This window comes from Melanerpes formicivorus, unplaced genomic scaffold (genome assembly GCF_026170545.1).
Source record: "Melanerpes formicivorus ecotype bairdi unplaced genomic scaffold, bMelFor1.0.p_v2 SCAF_4, whole genome shotgun sequence".
Lineage (NCBI taxonomy): Eukaryota > Metazoa > Chordata > Aves > Piciformes > Picidae > Melanerpes > Melanerpes formicivorus.
This window is the reverse complement of record NW_027142356.1, coordinates 39,590,501-39,612,668: the sequence shown is the minus strand read 5'-3', so window position 1 is coordinate 39,612,668 and position 22,168 is coordinate 39,590,501. Positions and strand designations below refer to the sequence as shown.

Below are 22,168 nucleotides of genomic sequence, written 5' to 3'. Positions count from 1 at the left end.
TGCACTGCCTGCAACTGCCTGCTGGTAGTGATGGAGCCAGAAGCAATTCACCTGAGGTTCTGCTGTCCCACCGCTGCTGGGGTCACTCTCTGGGCATGGTTGCCTGAGTCCTGGTCATGCTTGGCCAGGGCCACTGTGGAGCTGGGGGGAGGGATTCTCCCTCCTTGTTGTTGGGTCAGTTCTTTTTACACTTGCTGACATAACTGGGTTGATTTATTTCTAATCATTTGGGGGTTTTCTTCATCAAAATCATATCCAGAGGAAGGTGCCAGTGCCAGTGTGCTTTGCAGCAGAATCCTTCCCGGGGTCTGTTTCAAACTCCTCTGTGTTGTTTCCTCGTTCTGGGGGAGCCCCAAAGCTCAGCTGATCTTCCTGGTCATGAGCACATTCCATGAGCCAAGCAGTCTGGACCTTCCTCTGATCTTCTCTACCCCAGGAGCTTATTAAGCAGGCTGTCTTACTTTTGGAAGCCTTAGAGCTGCTCTCTCCAGCAGTATAGTTCTCACTCAGTGACACGAGAGACCCTTCTTATCCCAGCCTGGTTTTGGGCTGCTCAGGGAGGTCTTGCTGAAGGGCACGTACTGGGCAGGGATTGTTTGCCTCAGGAGAGCCTCATCAAGCACCTGCAGCACATCTCTGACCATCTCCTTTGTTTCACTCCTCAGCCTCATTTCGTGTCAGTCACTGCACACCTCGGGCAGTTGCTTTCTAGGAGATGATTGCATTTATCAGGGCATGAAGGCCACAGTCAGCCTATTTCACTTCATTTCTTCTAACACCATTTGTGACTTGCCCTGCAGAATGCAGTCTCTGTCTTCTTACCCTGACTCATGTAAGTGTGCTGGAGCCGGAGTGCTGCTGTCTGCCCAGGGTCTGCATCCAACCCCTGCCACTCTGGTAGGCTAAAGAGCAAGGGCTTAGGTCTGCTGCTGAGGAGAGGAGAAGCCCTTCTGGGCGCAGCAGGCTCTGATCCTTGTTTCTGAGGCTCTGGCAGTTTCGACTTGCTGTACAAATTAACATCTCTCTGCTGTGAGGAAACAGAAAACATGCTAAATGCCAAAAATTGGGGAAAAATCAATCTCTGTGCTTTAGTAAGCTAAGAACAGTAACAGCTGATGGGCAGGCACTGACAGTGTTTGGAACATTAGTTAATAGCTGTGAGGAGCTGTGTCTGCTCAGTAATAAACACTGGTGGGAGCCGAAGCCAGGAGGGAAACTGACAGCACTGACTTCAAAGCAGGCTCTTAACAGAGCACCATAAATGCAGAGCAAAGAAGATCATGAGGTGAAAGCAAAGCAATGAGCAGCTGCCAAGGAAGAGTGGTGCCAGGCTCGTGTGGAATTAGCTGGGACTGAGGAGGGTAGATACTTGGTGAAGTTACAGACTCCAGCACAGACAGACGTGCCAGGTGCAGCAGGTGCCGCTTGCTGGGCAGCCTGAGTGTCAGCATTCCCACTTCCTGCGAGGAGGCCTTCCTAGCCTGCCTTACTTTGTCTGGTTTCTTGGGATCGTCTTCCTATTGCTTGTGACCTATGTGTTCTTATTCCTTGTGCTCTGTCAGTTGCTGGTGCTGCAGAGAGGCAGATGCCTGCACTGAATGTGCCTTTTCAGCTAGAGATCAAGGAATCAGCACCACCATGGAATCCTGCAGTGGCTCAGGCTGGGAGGGATCTCAGGGCTCCAGACTCACCTCCCAGTGGAAGGTGGTGAGCAGCTGGCTGGGTGAAGCTGAGCTGCTGGCTGGCTTAAAAAACAACACACACTTGTTACCAGAAACAGCACTTTTCTGAGCAAAAGGCAGCTCTTGGCTTTCTGTAACCAGGGACCTGCCTGGCTAAGCACCCCATGAGCTCTGGTGGAGTCTCTGGCTCCTCTTGGTGCCACGTGCCTTTAGCAGCTGTGCTCTGCACTGTAGGCAGCCTGAGCAGCAGCTTTTGTTACTCTCTGTTTTCTCTGGCTCAGTTCTATTTGTGCTAACTCTTTATGTTGGCTCCAGTAGCTTCTAGTTTTGCAGTCACAGGTACCTAGATTTCCAGTCCATGGGAAGATGCTCTTTGCAGACCTGTCACAGTGTGGAGAGCTCTCTGTCGGCGCAGCCCTGTTGCATCTGGGCAGTGGCAGCAGCTGAATGACACTCTGTAAAGCATAATTCTCTTGCTGCCCTCACAAATGACCATTCCCACAGGCTGGCTTCAGCAGTGAGTGCAGTGCCATCAGTGTGATTTGGTCTGCTTCAGTGTCCTGGGGACACTTACCCAGCTGTTTAAGGCTGCCCAGCAAGTGGAGGTTACTTGTTTCACAGCTCTGCCGACAGACCACCAATGCAAGTCCTGCTGCTTCTGCCTCATCAGGGCAGCAGTGGCTCTGGGACAGTCAATCAGCAATCAGATGAAAGGTGCTAGGTGTGCTCTAGAGCAGATGAAGCTGGACTGCAGTGGCTGTGCAGGGCAGCCTGGTGTTCTGTCAGGGAAGGAGTAACAGGCACCAGGGGTAAGGACGCCCGGGTCCCTGTCGGTGTGCTGAGCGATGCTGCCTCTGGAGGTGTCTCGTTGTCTTTCCTGGAGGAACACAGCTGGAGCCTTGTGATGCCACTGCTATGCTCACATTTTGTTGAACATTGAATGATTTACCCTTTGGTTTGCTTGTGTCATCCAGAGTTTCACAGTGGCCCCTTTCCTATTTCTGTTCAGGTGAATTAAGAGAAACCAAAGTAACCCTCAGCACCCCTGCAGCTCTTCCTTTCCTCAGCAGTGTGCTCTCAGTACTGAGGAGCAACTGCTAAGTCTTTTTTCCTCCTAGGCTGCTTTCCTGTGTATTTTACCTGCTGGGGAGAGCCAGCAGCTGCTGATCCAAGTCATAGGCACAGCAGTGCTTGTTCTGATAGTTCACTACACAGAGTAAGAGATTGCTGTATCCATGTAGCAGTTGAGTCAAACTCTGGCTTCCCCCCCCCGCAGCAAAGCAATGCTCCTGCTCTGCATTTGCACCCTCCAAAGAAGCGCAGCCCTGGCAAAATGTCTCTGGGTTTGCAGCGCTGAATACCTCAGTCCTAGGCGAAGCTTTGCCTGTGAACGCAGACCCCCAGCCTAGCTCCCGCCCCTGATCATCAGAGGAGCTGGGGCCAGGGGCCGGCTCTCGCCGTGTGTAGCCATTAGGCCCCCTACTGTGTTCTTGTTGGCTTGCTCTGACGAAGGTTGTTTCCTGAAGTGAATGTGTATATATATTATTGGTTGTAGGATGGAATGGGCAATTTGAGAGTCACTAAAAAAGGAATACGCCTTGAAGGAATATCTGAATTTCTGCTCCCTCTATACGTGAAAGAAATCCAGTCCCGAAAGGTAGGTGGCTTTCATCTTTTTTTCCCTTCATTTACAGCTAAGCTAAATGAATCCCTCCAGTCTCAAACTACAAAGTTTAGTGCTCACACCTTCCAAATTAGCAATCAGTAGGAGTTTGCTTTGAGAGCCCTGAGCGCTGAAGGCCTCCTTCATGTCGAAAAACAAAGAGCACTTTTTCTCCCGAGCCCTCCCTTGCCTCCAAAGAGACATCTCCTGGAGAAAGGAGACTCAAAGCATCTGCAGCCCATGCTTCAAAGCACCTTAGCACGGGGAGTGGAACATCTGGCTCTGCATTCGATGTGAACTCCAGCAAAGCAGGGCTGGTAATTCATGCCAAAGGCTCAGGCTAAGGAACGGGTTTGTCTGTGCTGGGCTCTGGCTGGGGCTGGCCAGGGTGATTTCTTCTCTTCCCTTCCTCTCTTCTCTTCACCCCTCATTAGGTACAGACCATCTTGCTAAACTGCAGGCTGTGTCTAGGGTTCCATTTTTCAAAGGCAAAGGCTTTTACTGTTGCTTGGGTGTCATTGTTTTATCCTGTAGCAGGAGGTTGTCACGGGGGGGAAAGGCAAATGGAGATATGATGTGTTCAGAAATCCACTGCAGCTCACTTCCACTCCTTTGGACTCAGTCCTGCTGCTGACATTCTCAGTGAATTGAAAGACTCTTGAAGTGTTGGAAACCTCTTAAGTTCTCTTTTACTATCCAGCACTGCCACAGGATCCAGAGGAGTGTTGCAGTGCTCTCCAGTCCCTCACTGCAGAACAAGTGAATGTGCATCCTGCAGAAGTTGGCAGGAGTGAGCAGCACTAAATATAGAAACACAGCAGCCTCTGACTGACCACAGGAGCTGCCACCCTCTGTCCCTTTTATCTGAGTGTGTGCTCCTAGGAGCACTGAGAAGTTGTGGAACTGTCCAGGTGTTCCTCCTGACTCACTCTGCAGGCTGACTGTCCTCATGGACGTTCAGATTTGTTCTGAACCTCAGTCAGTCCTGACAAAACCAATCCTAAAGCACATCTCATTCTGCACGTCTCTGGAGCCTGGCTCATCAGCAGAGAATTGACCTTTGTCCCTTGCAGACAGCACCCTGCACACCTCTGGGGCTTTTTGGCCTGAGTTGCCTTGGTGAGAGCCCCACCCCAGGAGTCTTCTTCTGACCGAATGCCTTTGTGAAGCCTCTGTTAGGGTCACAAAGCAGCAGCATATGAGATCCCATTGAAAGCCTTTCTGGAGCTGAGGTAGGGCCTCCACAGCTCTCTCCTGGCTGTGCAGGAGCAATGAACCAGGTGCTGCTTGCCCTTGCTAGCCCCATGCCCATTCTTTGCCAATTACCTTACTGCCCTTCGTCTGCTTTGCAGTAACTGCCTCCATAATCTTCCCAGGAGCTGAAGTGAGAGTGACTGGGCTGTGGTTCCCAAAGCCTTCCCTTCTTGTAGGTTGTTCATAATGTCTTGTAATACCCTGTTAAGTGTCTCCTATCTGTTTGATTTGGGGATTGAGGAGGAGAAAAGTGTTCCCCCCCCCGCTCTGGAACATTTTCTTATGAGCATTGGAGGCTGAGTTGTTTGCTCTGTCAGATGTAAAGCCAGGCTGAGAGCCCTGCAGTCCTGCCACTGCTGAGGTGCATTTGTGTGAGGCACTGCAGTCACCAAAGGGCACTGCTCACCCTTCTTGTGCTCCACAGGCACCTAGGAGCCTGCCCCATGGCCCAGAGTGAAGTGCAGTGTCTGTTTCTGTAGCTACAGCTGACAGGCATCCCAGATCAAATCTGAACTGCTCCCCAGTGGATGCCTGTGATGCCTGCTCTGCAGCCTCACCTCTCACTGATGTTTGTTGGTGGTCTCTGTAGTGCCTGCCACTCTGAGATGGAGCTGGCTGTGCCTGCTCTTCACTGGCAGCTGAGAAGCACTTTAAGGATGCAGGGCTTTGTCCTTGGCTTGCTGAAACCCCCCTAGGGCCCAAGCAGTTGCACAGTCTGTCTGTTGAACACATCAGGCTTCAAGTCAGGCTGGACTCTTACCATCACTGCATCTTCTTGTTCAGTCCATTGCTGAATGAAGCTGTGAGTGGCCTGTGCCCACCCAAGGCGGTACCAGCCTGGGAATGCCATGTGGCTTGGGAAGGCTTCTGCAGGAGGCTGTAGGGAGCTCAGTGCAGCTGCAGCTGGTGTGCTGGGGCTTGCTGTTGGCTCTGCATCAGTGTCAGTTTCCAAGTGCTTCCTGAAGTGATCCCTCTGTGCTGTGCTGGTGCACGTCAGTGACACCAGGCTGCCGTTCCTCATGCCTTGGGGCTGATCATGACACTCAGAGGAGCTTGGGCTGGGATCTGTCATTGCTTGGGCATCTTAAGCTGAGGGAGAGCTTTCTTCTTTCCCTGGAAAGGGCTGTATCAGATTTTCCTTCTGGCCTGCACCAGATCCAGTGAGCCCAGCAGGAGCAGGGCAGTGATGGTGCCCCTCCAGTCAGCCCTGGTGAGGCCACAGCTTGAGTGGTTTGGAGAGCATCATGCAAGGAGCTCTAAGGTGCCCCTGGAGCCTTCCTCAGAGCAGAGCTGCTCCAGCCCCTGGAGCACCTTCGTGGCCCTTACAGCAGTCAGCCAGTGCACTGCTGGGTGATGTGGACAGACTGGGGATGCTCTTGCTGTGATTCTTGCAGGATGGGAGATCTGGGGGGTTGGGTGGTTTTGCTTGGGGATTTTGTTACTGGGTTGGGTTTTTGTTGTTTTGATGTGGGGGTTGGGGGGGGTTGGTTGGGGTTTGGTTGTGGTTTTGTTTGGTTTGTTGCTTTTTGTTGGCTTTGTTTGTTTGTTTGTTTCTTGTTTTGCTATTCAGAAATGCAGGTAGAAATAAACACTGGCAGAGGCTTCAGGCTAGACCATGGAATTCATGGGTGGGATTGGGATAAAACAAGCTCACAAGAGAAGCAGAACTCTCCTGATGGAAGCAGCTGAGCAAGTTAGCATCCTGTACTGGAATTGGTAATTATAGCCTCAGCATTATGACTGTACAACAACAGCTGGGAACTTCTCAGTGAGGCTGGCTCTTGGGCCTCTGCCAGAGGCTCATTTGTGTCTTCAGCTGAATTCAGATCAGTTGCTCTGCAGGGCAAGTAGCTGTGGTCTGCAAGGCTGTTAATGTGTGGTGGCAATGTGTCATGCACAATCCTGCAGCAGCCAGAGCAGTGTGAACTCTTGCTGGGGCCTTTGCCAGTGGGGCTGGGGATGGAGGCAGCGTGGCTGAGGCCTTGTGAGTGGTAGCAGCCTGAGTCATGCTTAAAAACACAAACTTACTGGGCTTGAGAAGCATTACTGATAGATAGGGCAATCTGTGCTGAAGCTCCCCTGACTGCTGCAGCAGTGATGTATGTGAAAGATGCCACAATCACTTCCTAGGAAAGAGAATTGTGGCTTACACTGAAGGTACAGAACAGACAGCAAGGGGGGGAGGGGGGCAGGGGGGGTATGCTCTTGCTAGAGCCATGTAGAAATACAAGGGTTGGGCAAAGCTGCTGCAGAGAGCCCAGAGGAGGCCACAGAGATGCTGCAAGGGCTGGAGCAGCTCTGCTGTGAGCACAGGCTGAGGGAGCTGGGGCTGTGCAGCCTGCAGAGGAGAAGGCTCTGGGGGGACCTCAGAGCTGCCTGCCAGCACCTGAAGGGATCCTGCAGGAAGGCTGCAGAGGGACTTCTCCTCAGGGTGTCTGCAGACAGGCCCAGGGGGAATGGTTTGGAGCTGAGGCAGAGCAGGGTTAGAGTGGAGCTGAGGAAGAAGTTGTTGAGCAGGAGGCTGCTGAGCCTCTGGCCCAGGCTGCCCAGGGAGGCTGTGGCTGCCTCCTGCCTGGGGGTGCTGAAGGCCAGGCTGGATGAGGCCTTGAGCAGCTGAGTGTAGCTGAGAGGTGTCCCTGGGCATGGTGTGGAGGTTGGAGGAGCTGAGCTCTGAGCTCCCTCCCAGCCTGGGCCAGTCTGGGATTGTTTTTGTCTCCGAGTTTCTCGCTCAGTGTCCCCCAGGTGAGACTCTTCCTACAGAGCTGTGGTCTGCCTGAGAGCTCCAGAGCCCCAGCAGGGAGTGCTTCAGGCTTGTCTTGCTGTTTTAAAGCCGTGTAGGTGTGTTGGAATCTCAAACCTGCTGACAAGCTGAGCCAAACCAGCGGCACAGACAGTGCAGAGAATGGAGCAGGCTCTTGCAGGAGCTCCCCTGCATCCCACAGGCAGAGCACTTGTGTTGAGGGATGCCTTGGTACAAGCACTGCCCTGACTCCAGGTTTGGGGAGCACTGCTTGTCCCTTTCAGATGCAGGTGTTGCTTCTCTTCCCAGATGTACTCCAGTAGCATGCAGAAGTCATCTTAAACAATAAAGGAGGATCCTGGGAGCCAGTTAGATACTTCAAATACTGTGTGCTGTCAGATGGTGTAAGTAAGTAAGATCATCAGGGCCTGGTGGCATTAACACCACTACAGAAGTGTTGCTTGGGCAGTGCTTTCTCTGCCCAGCACACTGAGGCCCTCCATTCGTGCTCAGTGCCCTCAGTCACTGTTGCAACTCTTATGTTGTTTCTTGTCTTGAAGATCAGGCTCACAGGCACCATTTGGAGATCATCCTTCTCCTGTCATTTCTTTCCTGTGTGTTTTGAGACTGATGGGCTATCATTTGCTTATGAGATGTGCTGCTTGTTCTAATCAGAGGCTCTGAAGGGGCCTGGCACCTATTGCTTTACTGAGCCCTTCTGCTAATGAGGCTACCAACACAGTGTCTCCATTAGAAGATGAAACTGATCCTGACTGAGAAGGGAGGATGAGCAGTTTCATTATGAATTGTTTCAACAAATGTCTTCATCCTTTGAGGCGCTTTGGGAGCTGGGCCACTGACAATAGAACTGGGACATGGGGAAGCAAGCAGCAGCTCTGTCAAGGTAAGGCAGGAAAGCAGGAGGACTCTATTCATCCTCCTCGTCTCAAATGTTCCTTTTGACAGCAGTGCAAGCAAGCTCTGAGCCTCAGTCAGGGTATTCATAGCAGCACAGAAGTGCATTGTAAATGCAACTTCACAGCCTCTAACTGTTTCCCAGCCTGGTGGCTCTCCAGCTCCTGTTGCTTGGTGCCCTTCAGAAGTGAAGCAGTTGGATCATGAGGGCAGTGTGCAAAGTCTGAGCAGCTCAGGGTGTCACTGATATGCAGAACCCAGGAACTGCCTTCCCCTCTCTAAGAAATGATATTTTGTCCCCTGTGAGAGTTAATCTTTACCTGCTGCAAGAATTAACCAAACCTTCCTGACCCTGCTCATGCATTCTGTGTGTGCAAAAGAGGGGGAAAGCCATCCTCACCCCAGCCAGCTCTGTGTTCAAGTCTCTGGTGCTGCTCAAGAGCACAGTGCTCCCTGAGCTGCTGTGTGCTCTGGGAGGGAAGGCTCTCTCTGGGTTTGATTTGCAGTAGCTTTTCAACGTTTCACAGGATTTTCTGCAACAGTTTCCAGCTGGGTCTGTTCTGAGCACCTCGGGGATCTGCAGAGCAGAGGAGGAAGCCCTGCCTGGTTCTCATGCTGTAAAAGCAGCACAGGCAATGCAAGGCATTTCCCAAGAGAGCTTGGACCCTCCAGAAATGTTGATTCCAGACCTTGGATTGACCAGCTGGCAGTGGGGGTGTGGTGGTGGGCTCAGAAGGAAGCTCTGTCCAGTGGCAGGGGACTACTTCTGAGATTCCTTTTGCCTTTTGGAGCTGCAGAAGCTGGCAGACAGGGACTCCTGATCTAGGTGCAAGTCTTGGCTTGAAAGGTGAAGGGCTATGTTAGATGAGTTAAACCCTTTGCAGAGGAAGCTTCAGCTTCAGAGCAGAGCCAAGGGGCAGAGTCCCCTCTCTTGCCCTGCTGGCCACCTTCCTCTGGATGCAGCCCAGGACAGGATTTGCCTCCCGGGCTGCATGAGGGCGCTGGGGATCTCCTAGCACCCTCCTCCCTTGTGGCAGGGCAATCCCTCCTCACAGTGACAGCCCTGGGCTGTGTTTCTCTTGGATCTTCTGACTGCTCTTTGTGGCTTGTTTTGTGTTTTAAATTGCATATCTTAAGCTTCAGCTATTTCCTCTCATTGGACAATGGAAGAAGGCTATTTGTGTGTCCTTGATTCCAGCAGCTGCCTCTTCCCTTCCCTGGGACAACCTGTACAAAACCAAACATGTTTGGAGGTCTCCCTCTGGGTTTGGTTTTTGGGGTTTGGTTTTTGTTGGCTTGCTTTGTTTTTATTCTGAGCATTCTCAGAAGAGAACCAAAAGCTGCAGCAGAGCTCTCCTGAAGCTGCCTCCTTTCACAGCTCTCTGCTAATGCCACCCAGGCAGGTGATGAACTCAGGGGTGACTTCCACACCTTGTGTTCACACTCCCTCATGGAAGAAGGCTTGCTAATGGGAGTGCTTCCCAGGCTGGATGTGTTTCTGCTCTGAGCTCACAGCTCACGTGTCAGAAGCATGACTGAGCCCAGGAGCTGATCTGGATTGTGCCCCCAGGAGTGGCAGTGCCTGTGTGTGGTGTCTGCAGCTCTAATGAGGACTCCTTCAGCTGTCCATTGCTCACAGAGGGGCTGTGCTGTGCTGACCAAGAGGAGTGGGGCTGGTACTGCTGTGTAATTCACATCTTGATCACAGTTTCCAGTGCTGGCTGGGGAAAGCATGCAGCAAACTGTGGTTCTTGGAAGCCTATGGATGTTTGCAGTGAGTCCCCATGGTCTGGAGAATGCAGAGAGAAGTCCTCTGAGAATTGAGAGGTGCTCCCCTAGATGTAAAACTAAGAAGAAATCGTTGTGTAGACTAAGGCTGCTGGTAACCATTCATGATTTACAATGGGATTGTTTCACAGCAGAGCAACCTCTCAGGTTAATCATGTAAAGGCTGGCATGAGGCCTGGGGAGGTAGGGCCATGTAACTTCTGTAGTGGTCTTCAGTTCAGTGTCTCTGAGCTTGCAAACTACGGGCTCAGAAAGTTCTCCTGAGCTGACTTCTGGGGAGTTGCAGTGAGCTGTGTGAGGCAAGCCTTCGTACCCTGGGGTGCTCCAGCACCCTTCACCCCTGCAGCAGCTCTCAGGAGCTTTGCTTTGCTCTATAGACATCTTCCATCTGGCTGCACATGACAAAAACCTGCAGGGAAGGACTCCCAAGGTTGTTCTTCTGGGAATGGCAGCCCTTGAAGGATTATATTCATCACTGCTCCAATCCTGCATTAGTCCTAATCCATACTTTAAACAGTCACAGTGGTTACTTGAGCTTCTCTTGGAGGCAGAGATAAAGCCTGAGCAGGCATCAGGATGCCAGATTTCGCAGCAGACTCTCCCTCCAGGTCAGTGCATTCATCTGCTGCATCAGGTCCCAAGCCCACAGATGTCCTCCATGGGGCATCAGTGCTTGTGGAATAGATGGCAAGGAAGCAGCCCATGGAGGCAGCACAGCTGTGCCCCCCTCCAGCTTTGGTCATTTCTTGGGTGAAATAAGCAGGAAGGGAAGCCTTGACTGGGCTCTGGTGGGGGCTGAGGTCTGAGGGCACTGGCAGGGGAAGCACAGTTACCTGGTCTGGCTGGATCCCCAGAAGGTCAGAAGTCTGGAATGAGATCCACAACAGGAATAAACACCTAAATTATAAAGAAGAAAAACCACTGCAGCTGGGGTGGGGAAGTGTTTGTTTGTTTCTGCTTTGGGGTGGCAAAGTGGTGGAAGTGGATGAGAGCAAGCCTGTGCCTCCCTGGAGTGCCCTGTGCTCCGGGAGAGCAGAGTCAGGGGCTGCCCCTGCACTCCACAGCCCTGCCAGTGCCCAGATGGCAGTCTGGATGGCTGCCTCTGCTGGGCTCTACTAGCAGAGGGCTCTCCCATTCCTCTGGGGGTTATTTTGTTTCATTGCATTTTGCTTTATTCAAACAGTTAATATTTTAAAGGATATTTTAACATCACTGGGGCAGAAATACAAATTTTCTATCATGGGACCTCAGAGCTGCCTGCCAGGACCTGAAGGGATCTTGAGGAAGGCTGCAGAGGGCCTTTTATCAGGGTATCTAGAGACAGGACAAGGGAGAGGGAGAGGGGATATTTAATTTAAGTGAACTGAATGGGAGAAAATCACTTAAGAAATGGTTATAAAGGCACTTTTCCTCTCACATTTCTGCTTTGGTAGGGTGGTTAGGTGCTTTGTGTTCCCCCACAGGAAAATAAAGAGACATGCAGCAAGTTCTTATCAATCAAATAAGATTGGGTTGAAGGCTAATGGAAAATGTGTTTGTGAGCCTGATCACATCCCATAATATTTCAAAACAAATAAGGCAAAAGGCTCTCACTCAGGAGCTGCTGACAGAATTCCCCTCCCAGCACACTGCAGCACCAGCAGGGAGGAAGCCATCTGGCCCTGTGTGCCCCTGCAGGCACAGCCAGGCCTGGCTGCAGGAGAAGCAGAGCCTGTCCTTGCACAAGCTGAGACACCTGTGCTGTGCAGTGCAGTCATGTAATGCAGAGAGGGGAGCTGTGCCACTCAGCAGACTTCAGCAACACAGAAGGCAAAGGAGGAGATTCACTCTGTCTCTGCCCTCATCAGGTATTAGTGGTGTGAGTAACTGGCACTCGCTGGCCCTGGGACCGTGGCGATGGACAATGGGCATGAGGAAACACCAACTGCTGCACCCACTTGAAGTGCTTAGTGATGCAGGGGAAGGACACAGGCTGGTTTGCTTCTCTCTTACTTTGGTACAGTAAACACTTCTGTATTGCCTAAAATACAGAAGGCTCTGGGGGGACCTCAGGGCTAGAGTGGAGCTGAGGAAGAAGTTGTTGAGCAGGAGGCTGCTGAGCCTCTGGCCCAGGCTGCCCAGGGAGGCTGTGGCTGCCTCCTGCCTGGGGGTGCTGAAGGCCAGGCTGGATGAGGCCCTGAGCAGCTGAGTGTAGCTGAGAGGTGTCCCTGGGCATGGTGGGGAGGTTGGAGGAGCTGAGCTCTGAGCTCCCTCCCAGCCTGAGCCATCCTAGGATCAAGAACCACAATGCAGAGAGAGTTCTCCTTTCCCTGCTGTGCCCTGGGTGCTGTGCTCCTCGTGCAGAAGTCTGGGAGCTGCTCAGTCTTAGTGCAAGCCTGAGGCCTCCTGAGCAATTCAGCTTTGTTGCTGAGGACATACAACCCTTTTCAATTTCCCATCTTGCTCTCTGATCTTGACTTAAAAGCAAGTTGGTCTCTAGAACTTTCCTGGTTAGTTCTCAGCTTGCAGGAGCGCTCCAGGTCCGAGGCATTTCTCCTGCTGTTTACACCCAGATGTTGCCTGTGCAGAGCTGCAGAGCCATGGAGCTGTTTGCACTGCCTCTATGGCAAAGCTAGCTAGGTGCTGAGACAGAAAGAAACTGAACAGGTAGGGAGCAGGAAACAAAGAGTTACTGCCCATGATGCCCCTGGGGAAAGCCCTGGGTTATTCAAACTGGCAATTGCCTACCCCCGGGAAATTGACCCCGGTGCTGTTCCCACTTCAGCCTGAAAAGCTTCCCTGAAGGGCCCTGTGCTGCCCTTTCTCTGCACCGTGATCCTCTCTGCAGAATTCTAGTCCCCAGGTCTGCCCCTCAGAGGAGGGCTGGTGATGTGCTTTAGCCTGGGGCTGCGAGGACCAGAGCCAGCTCTGGGAGGCGATTAGCTGAGCCACCAAGCCCTGGCCTGTAGGAAGGGGGGGGCAGCAACATCTCTTTGCTGGGGATGACAAGTTTCAGAGGAAATAACCTCTGAGCTCCAGTATGAGCCAGCTGTGTGTCACACTGAGGGCAGAGCTGCTTAGGAATGTCCTGCAGGGTTAGAGAATGCACAGCAGCACCCCTGAGGTAGTCCTTGTCCAGGCCAGCTTGTCAGTGCTGGTGTGAGGGGACACGAGTGGATGCACGGTGTGGGGGGGATTGGGACTTGGGTTTTATTGGCTCTTCAGGACTTCTGGTGATAAAACCTCTATGTTGGAGACTTGCTGGGGTGCTTGGTGCCATGGGTTAGTTGTTCAGGTGGGTTGGATTGGTGGGTGGGTTGGACAGGATGATCTTGAAGGTCTCTTCCAACCTGGTCTATTCTGTTCTATGTTTTATTAACAAATAACAGCTGAGATGAAGCTCTTGCCTTGGCCCTGCCTGCAGGGCTGGGAAGCAGGCTGCTCTGGCTGGCTCACTCACTTTATCTCCCCCTACAAACTAGCTGTGTGCATGCCTGGTGCAAATCTGAGGGCACTCCAACCAGCTGCCGGATCAGAGGCATCTTGGCTGCTGCTTGTGTGAGCAGTCCTTGCTAACAGTTTGCTGTTGTCACTCAGTGACCAGCCCCCTCTCCCTCAAGTGGGAGGAGAAGCTGCCAGTGAGTGTTGCTTCCCCTGGGAAATTCAGAGCAGCCTCAGGAGCGGTGTGCCCTAGGGAAAGGAGGAGGAAGGGGGTCTGCAGGTGCAGTACCACCAGGGGGAGAAAAGGGTAAGAAATACACAGACTGACCCTTCCTTCTGAGCAGATGAGAGACTGCTTGGGCTGAAATATTGCTGGCCCTGAGGAGACTGAGTGCAGGGGGCAGGGAAGGTGTAACTCATGGCTCCATAGCTGAAGCAGAGGAGTCAGAAATCAGCTTCTCCTGCTCTCTTGAAGCCAGAGGGTGTGGAGAGTCATCTGTCTCCTCTAGCTAGACAGGCAAAGGGGAGGCTTCTCCATAGCACTGCAGATGTTCCTGTCATGAGAAAACATACTGCAAACACATTTTTGGGCTGAATGAAACCCATGCTGAGACCTTTGTGACAGATGTGGGAGTCCTCAGCCCTGAGCTAGCCTGGAGAAGATGTTTTCTGGAAGTTTGAAGTGTGCTTTCCTAATAAGCAGGGCTAAAGACAGCCAGTGGATTAGCTGTGACTCAGGTAATTGTCATTCTTACTCTTTTTGATGCCTTCATGAAAGTCTGATCACACCACATGCTTTGGAAATCATAGCTCTTGTACCAAGCAAGTGCAGTAATGAAGCCTGCAAGTGTCTGACAATTGATGTAATAAGCAATGGGTGCATGCAGGGCAAGGCTCAGTAAAGTAGCAATAAAACTCTTTCCTTTCAGTAGGGTTCTTCAGAGCTCATTTGAGATCTCTCTGCTGCTGGGTATTTAACATAGGGACAGTGGAGAGAAGCAGCAAAGCCAAAAGCATTGCTAAGGTAATTAGGATCCAGCAGTGAGTGATTCTTCTTGAAGGAAGGCTTATCAGGGAAGAGAAGCACTGTGGAAGTGGAGGTAGCCACATTAGAAATGAAAACCACAGATAATCATTCCTGACCTCTGCTATTGAAGCTGCTGCTGATGGCAGAGGCATCCCTTAAGCACAGAGGCTCCCACCGGCTTCACTGCCTGGAGAAGAATCATCACAGAACCCTGGACTGGCTCAGGCTGGAAGGGAGCTCAGAGCTCCTCTCCTCCAACCTCCACACCATGCCCAGGGACACCTCCCAGCTACACTCAGCTGCTCAGGGCCTCATCCAGCCTGGCCTTCAGCACCCCCAGGCAGGAGGCAGCCACAGCCTCCCTGGGCAGCCTGGGCCAGAGGCTCAGCAGCCTCCTGCTCAACAACTTCTTCCTCAGCTCCACTCTAACCCTGCTCTGCCTCAGCTCCAAACCATTCCCCCTGGGCCTGTCTGCAGACACCCTGAGGAGAAGTCCCTCTGCAGCCTTCCTGCAGGATCCCTTCAGCTCCTGGCAGGCAGCTCTGAGGTCCCCCCAGAGCCCTCTCCTCTGCAGGCTGAGCATCCCCAGCTCCCTCATCCAAGGGAAGTGCTCTTTGTTTTCACCTCTGATTGGAAGCTCTGATGTGTCAGCAGCAGAATCCACCTTTTCCTGGTGTTCTGTCAGGTATAACCTGAAGCCTTTCCCAGTCAGTAAGCACACAAACATCATTTGCTGACATCTCTGTCTGGGCTTTTGATCCTTCACCAGCTGCCTGATGACTCCAGCCTAGAAGACTATAGCAAGAAATAACTCTCTCTGTTCCCAGGCCTGCCTGACTCCAGATTACATCTTCTCTACTTCCAAATAATTCCACAGTATTTGGGCAGTTTTATTCCCCCCTCCCCCCCCCCCTGTTTCTATGTTCATTAAAAGATTCTTCTATGAACTGTCTCCTTCCCAGGCAAGCATGGTGATGCCATCCTTCTCTAGCTCCCTTCTGGCAGCTTGATGTACAGTGTCCTGAGGGCTGCCAGGTCCACATGCCAGGAGATCTGCTGATCCAGAGGCACTTTCCTCCCTTGTCATGCTGTGGGTGGCTGTGTGTTCACATGGCTGACACTGCTCTCACTCATACCTTACAGATCCACACCTGCACTGCGTTCAGCTAAGCCTTCTCTGAGCTGCTAGTTGCTCTGAGCAGATGTCAGCCTCTGCCCTTTGGGCTTCCTGTGGAAGCCAGCAGTGCAGGTAGGCATTGCAGATAAAATGCTGGGCTGCTCAGGTTGCCAGGTCCAGAATTGAAGCTTGTGGCTCTGTTTGACACCCAGCAACTAAAGGATATAGCTTTAAGCTCTTAACTCCTTCACCCCTCTTTGAAACAAGACCCTGAAAGCAGAAGAAAGAAGGCCTGGTCCATCCCATCCTTCATCACACTGCATTTGAGCATTTGGTACTCAAGGGCTTCATTTGCAGTTAGAGCCTGAGCACGAGGAACCTGAGAGGCACGTTTTAGCCTGAGACTCTTGCTGAGGTTTTTCCTAAGGTGGAAGGTGACCAAAACCTTCAGGTCAGGCTCTGAACAGCGCTCAGCAGTGGAAGTTGCAAAGCCCTTAGCTAGGCAGGCAAAAAATAGGTATGGCAAAAACTTCCCTTGGCCATTCTGGCTGAGAAGGCTCTTCCCCAAACCTCAGCAAAGCACAGATGAGAAGGGCTCCTTAAAAACCTCCTTTGGCCATGCAGCTGTCTGTCAGGCCAGCCTGCCTTCCCTCAGCACCACTCACCTGCACTAATGATCATCACAGGACCAGAAGGAAAGTGGAAATCAAATCAAGTGTTGAGAGAAAGGTCCTTAGCAGCTGCTTTTGTTGCCAGGAGCTCCCTGATTGCATCAGATGTTTAGCTCAGAGCACTTGGGCTGAGCAGTGCTCGCTGATAACTACAGCTGTTAGCCAGAAAGTGACTTTCACCTGCCAGACTCTGTGCTGCAGAGCTCATTGGCAGGGTGTTGAGAGGTCAGAGCGTGGTCCAGTGAGAGATGAGGCACACCTGAACTCTCAGAAATGAGCTCAGAGTAATTTCAGGCTGCCCAGGGAGCTAAGGGTCATTTAGAGATAATAATCACCGTGAAAACATCTGGGAAGAGTGTTTCTTGCAGAGGAGAAGCCTGGATGGAAAAAGCCAGGAAGGATTGTGAGGTATTGAAAATGTAACTGCAAAGCTGCTTCAGTGAGCCTAATTCATCACTGAGGTACAAGGAAATCCTTATGGATGGCCCCACAACTCCTTCCCTCCTCTTGAAGTCTTTCCAGCACAGGAGGAACCAATGTGGTTTTACACAGGTACATGAGAATTCTGCCTGACCAGGGGTGCCCAGCCCAGGGGTGCCCAGCCCAGGGGTGCCCAGCCCAGGATCTAGGGATAGACTGAGTACATTCAGAGATATTGTCCCAGCCCTTACTCCTTTCTGCCCAAGGCACTTCCCATCCCTCTGTCCAGAGCCTTTCTCACCTAGGCAGAGGGGAATGCTAGCAAGCTGCTGGAAGCAGCCACGTCCCTGCTGCAAGCCTCAGGGGAAGAACAGTGTCCTATCAGGGACTCCAGGGGGCAGAGAGCCTCTTGGCAGCAGTAGCCATCACCCTCCTTTCCCTCCTAGCCTGTGCTCAGCCCCCTCCAGCGAGAGCACGGTCAGCAGCCTGGGTCTGTTGTTTTGGTTGTTGCTGGCTTTGTTGGGGCTGGGTGGGTTTTGTGAAGCTGTTTCCTTCCCTGTCCCCCTGGAGGAGTGGATCTGACTCTTCTGTTCAAGAAATGAAATTCCCTCCTGCTTTTATTTCTGGCTGTGGCATTTGCCTGTGCATGTACACATGGGAGCAGGCCTCAGGAGCTCGAGCCCAGCAGGGTGCTGATAGCAGAGCAGGCGTGGTGCAGGCTCACCAGAGCTGTGAGACCCTGCTGGACAGCACACAGCTGTGTGCCACATCAGCTGGATCGCTAACCTGAGCTGGCAGGGACTGCTCTGCCTCTGTGGCATTGAGGGCAGCAGGGCAGGTGAGGGGGAGGGAGAATAAGTCTTACAAGGGCAGCTGAGGTTGTTCAGTCTGCAGAAAAGGAGGCTGGGGAGACCTTGCAACTCTCCCAGCTCCCTGAAGGAGGTTGGAGTGAGGTGGGTGTTGGTCTCTTCTCCCAAGGCACAATGGATAGGACCAGAGGAAATGGCATCAAGTTGCACCAGGACAGGCTCAGGTCGGACACAAGACCAAGCCTGTGTAATACCTGATGGGATTGCTCCAAGGCTGCTGGATTTATCCAGCTCCCCTCTCAGCACGTGTGCTTGTGTTTAGTTCTAGCTTAATTCTACCTCAGTTATTTTGGTGTTCTCTTCTTCACTGTCCTCTCCCTGTTCCCAGGACAGCCCCCTGGTGCTGCAGTCTGACAGGAACGTGACAGTGAACGCCAGGAACCAGATGGGACAGCTGACCGGGCAGCTGACAGTAGGTGAGTGCCCTCCTTGATCGCTGTGTGCATCACTCCAGCTGCGGCAGCAGGGGTCACTGACTAACCTCAAACCACTGCTGAGCAGCCAGGAAACCCCAGCAGCATGTGCAGAGCAGCCACAGCACAGCCCAGGGACCAGCAGTGCTAGCTGCAGGCAGGGAAAGCAGAAATGCCTCAACACATCTAAACCAGTTGAATGGAGAAGTATTAGCTTGGAGACAGCTGGAGACAGACAAACCACCCCCCACAAAGGCTGCTGGAGCAGCAGCTGCTGGGGGAATGCCCCTGGTGTTCTGCTGCAGGCTCTGCCAGGCTTCCAGCACTTCAGTGGGAAATGGTTTGCCCCCATTGCTTGACCACAGAGATGATAAAGGGCTGGAGCAGCTCTGCTGTGAGCACAGGCTGAGGGAGCTGGGGCTGTGCAGCCTGCAGAGGAGAAGGCTCTGGGGGGACCTCAGAGCTGCCTGCCAGGAGCTGAAGGGATCCTGCAGGAAGGCTGCAGAGGGACTTCTCCTCAGGGTGTCTGCAGACAGGCCCAGGGGGAATGGTTTGAAGCTGAGGCAGAGCAGGGTTAGAGTGGAGCTGAGGAAGAAGTTGTTGAGCAGGAGGCTGCTGAGCCTCTGGCCCAGGCTGCCCAGGGAGGCTGTGGCTGCCTCCTGCCTGGGGGTGCTGAAGGCCAGGCTGGATGAGGCCTTGAGCAGCTGAGTGTAGCTGAGAGGTGTCCCTGGGCATGGTGTGGAGGCTGGAGGAGAGGAGCTCTGAGCTCCCTCCCAGCCTGAGCCACTCCAGGATGATATTCCTGTGTTGTGTCTGTATCAGCTTATATAGAGAACAGTTGGAGTAACAGGATGTGGAACTCCAGAATCAAACAAAGATCCAAATGCTCCCTGAGTCACTACAAGAATGTGACTTGGGAGTGCTCATCCTGCCAGCTGTTCATTAAAATGGTGTCAGATACTTTGCAAAGTATAAACCAGAGCAGATCAAAGGTCCAAAGGGAACTGAAATGAAAGAGCTTCTGCTTAGCTGCTTCTTTCTCATGCCTTCCCCTCTGCTTTTCTCTTTGCCATGGTATGCTTGGGCTTTGACACTTACTGTGTTAGCAAATGTGAAGTAATATTTGTTCCAGCTTCAGTACTGAAGCTGTTCCTTGCTTGGTAGGAATGTTGGCAAAACAACTCAAGACAAAGCAAGGTCCTAGAGCTGTTAGAAAACAAGAAGTATTGACTGGGAGTGAGATGACCAAATGTACAGAGCTGCAAGGTGCTCAGGTGAGTATAAACTGACACCTTGGGAGACCCCTCAGGAGCAGAGAGCCCTCAGACTCCACATCTCCTCTGGCTCTCTCCACTTGAGTGTTGGGTGAAGCTGTGTTGGATCCACTCTTTTGCTCATGGGAGAGCAGGATGCTCACAAGTCATTTGAAGTTGAAGCCTAGTGGTAACCTGCTCAGCTTTCACACTGTGTGGACTCAGTGGAGTCAGGCTGTACAAAGTCTTTGGCAAGGGCCTTCTGAGTGCCATAGCATCTGCACTGCTTCCCCTGCTGCCCACAGCCCTGTGTGTGCAGAGGTAACCAGGCTTGCCCACAGGGACAGACAGGAGAATTCAGCTCCCCCCTGCTCTGGCCATGCTGTGCTTGTGGAACAGTCCTGGTTCATCCAGCAAGAGCTTCCACTTGGCTGAAATTGCCCAGAGGAGAGCTGCCTGTAGCAGGCACTCACGTTGGCTGCAATAGATTTGATGGCTGACAGCATCTCTGCTGAGTGAAGCCAGCACTGACAGTGTGAATGTGCTGAGACTGCCCTGCTCCAGGGCAGCATGCTAGAGGTTAGCACTCTGCAAACATAAAGGCCTGGAGCAAACCTGTCCTGATGGTAGCACCACTGGAGCCAGCACCTGCTCAGCCTGCAGAGCAGACAGCTCCAGGCAGACTTACAGCAGCCTCCCGGTACCTGGAGGGGCTGCAAGAAGGCTGCTGAGGGACTCTGAACAAGAGCTTGGTGACAGGAGGAGAGGGCAGATTTAGACTGGGGATCAGGAGGAGAGTCTTTCGAGTGAGGGTGGTGAGACACTCTAATAAAGGCACAATGGCTGCTTGCCTCAAGCCAGGAGGCTGTTGTCTCCATGTTTGCACAGATCACTTGTACCTCTGCCTGGCCCTGGGTGGAGAGCATTCGGCTGAGGAGTGCCGACAGCTATTTCTGCTGTTGCTTGGCCACTCTCCATCCATAAAGATCCCTGGGGTCACCTGAAATGTGCAAAACTCAGCACACCTTTTTTGGCTAGGTTTTGAGCTCTCAAAGGCAGAGCCACAGCTCTCAGAGAGGTCCAGAGCTCTGCAAGCCACAGCTGTAGAGAGCTGCTGGAACTGGAGCTCTGCTCACTGAGATCCTCACAGCCATGCAAATGGGGAAAAGTGCTGTGAATAGCAATGGAGTCAGATCACACTCTGGCAATTACCAGTTGAAAATAGCAGGCAGGTGTCTAATTTTCAATTACAGCACTGGCAGAGGCTGGTAGCAGAACTGGAAGATAGAGCAAGTTAAATAACTTGTCAAGCTCTGTGACAATTTCCATCCATTTAGCACAAAATGTGTGGTGTATGTTCAAGATTGTGTTGGGGTTTGTCCTTAAAGCTGTGCCTGCTGGCTTGATGTGTGCCACCCAGAGTCCAGGGGCTGCTGTGCAGCAGCAAAGGGGCCCTGGGAACTCCTCATGTGTAGCCTTGTGGGGGTGGGAATTGTCCCTTCCATGGTTCTGACCTGGCAGTTGCCTCTGCCTATATCTGCTGAGCCTTGCAGGTAACCCACTGTGCTACCCCTGCACTTTGGAGAGGAGCAAAGCAACTCATGGCCTGCAGGCTACCTGTGAGGTGTCCTTTGCAGCATCAAAGACCATCTGAAGCAAGAGGCAATGAGTCAGACCTCCTTGCTTTTGAACTCCCTGTAGTAGAGCTTGTAACAGTAGGTGTGAGCATGGTGCACCCAGTCCTTGGCTCTGTCATCAGGCATTTGCTTAAGATGATTATGAGGACTTGAGCTAAGGACTAAGCTGGAGCACCTCTGCTATGGGGACAGGCTGAGGGAGCTGGCCTTCAGCCTGGAGAGGAGAAGATTAACTAAGTTTCATAGGCAGCTAAACACTCTTCCCAGGTACAGAAATATCAGCATGTGTCCATCTGCTAGTCTGTGATGGAAAGCCACTGTCAGTCCCTTTAAATGAAGGTAAATCACAGACACACAGTGGCAGGGGCTGGAAGGGACCTCCAGAGGTCACCCAGTCCAAGCCCCTGCCCCAGCAGCATCACCCAGGGCAGGGCACACAGAACACATCCCGGGGGGGGGGTTGGAAAGGCTCCAGAGCAGGAGACTCCACAACCTCTCTGGGCAGCCTGCTCCAGGGCTCCCTCACCATACAGAAGCCTCCTGGTGTTGAGGTGGAACCTGCTGTGTCCCAGCCTGTCCCTATTGTTCCTTGTCCTGTCACTGGGCACCACCAAACAGAGCCTGGCACCTTCACCCTGACCCCCAGCCCTCAGCTATTTATGGGTGTTGCTAAGATCCCCTCTCAGCCTTCTCCTCTCCAGGCTGAGTGTCTGCTTGCCCTGTTTCAGTAGAGAGTGGCTCCCTTGCACCTGACTGCAGAGTCAAAGCTCTTTCAGCTCTAGGGATGGCTGCAGAAGGTAGGATGGAGCAGTGCCTCCAAGGCCATATGGCTTTACATCTCCTCCTGGCAGGGCAGGAGATGAGCCAAGAGGCAGTCAGAAAGCAGGCCATGCTGCTCCTAACAGTTGAACTGTCCAGCTGGAGTCTCAGTCTCCTCCCTTCTCATAATTCACAGTGCCTCTCTCTGACTAGTCCCTGGAAAAGCCTTTTACAGACCATCTGCCCTCTAGCAGGGTTTGTAACAGGAGCTCTCATAGAACAGCTTTAGGTAGACTCCTGATGACTTTGGCTGAACTGGCATGAAAATCTGCCCCTGTTAATTAATTCCTTATCTTAGAGTGTGGCACTAGACAAGGGGAAGCTCTGAGTGTTGGTCCAAACTTTGGCCTCCTTGCCAGCACTCTGATGGCTCTGCCAAAGTAACCCTTTAAAGATGAACTTGGTTGTTTGAAACTCATCCCTGTTCCTTCTGCAGCTCTGTGTCTGAGCCATCTGCCATTAGCTGAAAGCCTCTCAGCC

At 52.4% G+C, this 22,168-nt stretch overlaps 1 protein-coding gene across 1 annotated transcript in view; it reads left to right on the top strand.

Annotated features, from left to right (window-relative positions):
* Positions 1 to 22,168, top strand: part of SGCZ (sarcoglycan zeta) — a 196,763-nt gene that overhangs the window by 132,750 nt on the left and 41,845 nt on the right. Inside the window, exons 3-4 of the mRNA XM_068136666.1 lie at positions 3,238 to 3,339; positions 17,895 to 17,982. Coding sequence (XP_067992767.1) covers positions 3,238 to 3,339; positions 17,895 to 17,982 — 190 coding nt within the window. The remainder of the gene's footprint in view (positions 1 to 3,237; positions 3,340 to 17,894; positions 17,983 to 22,168) is intronic.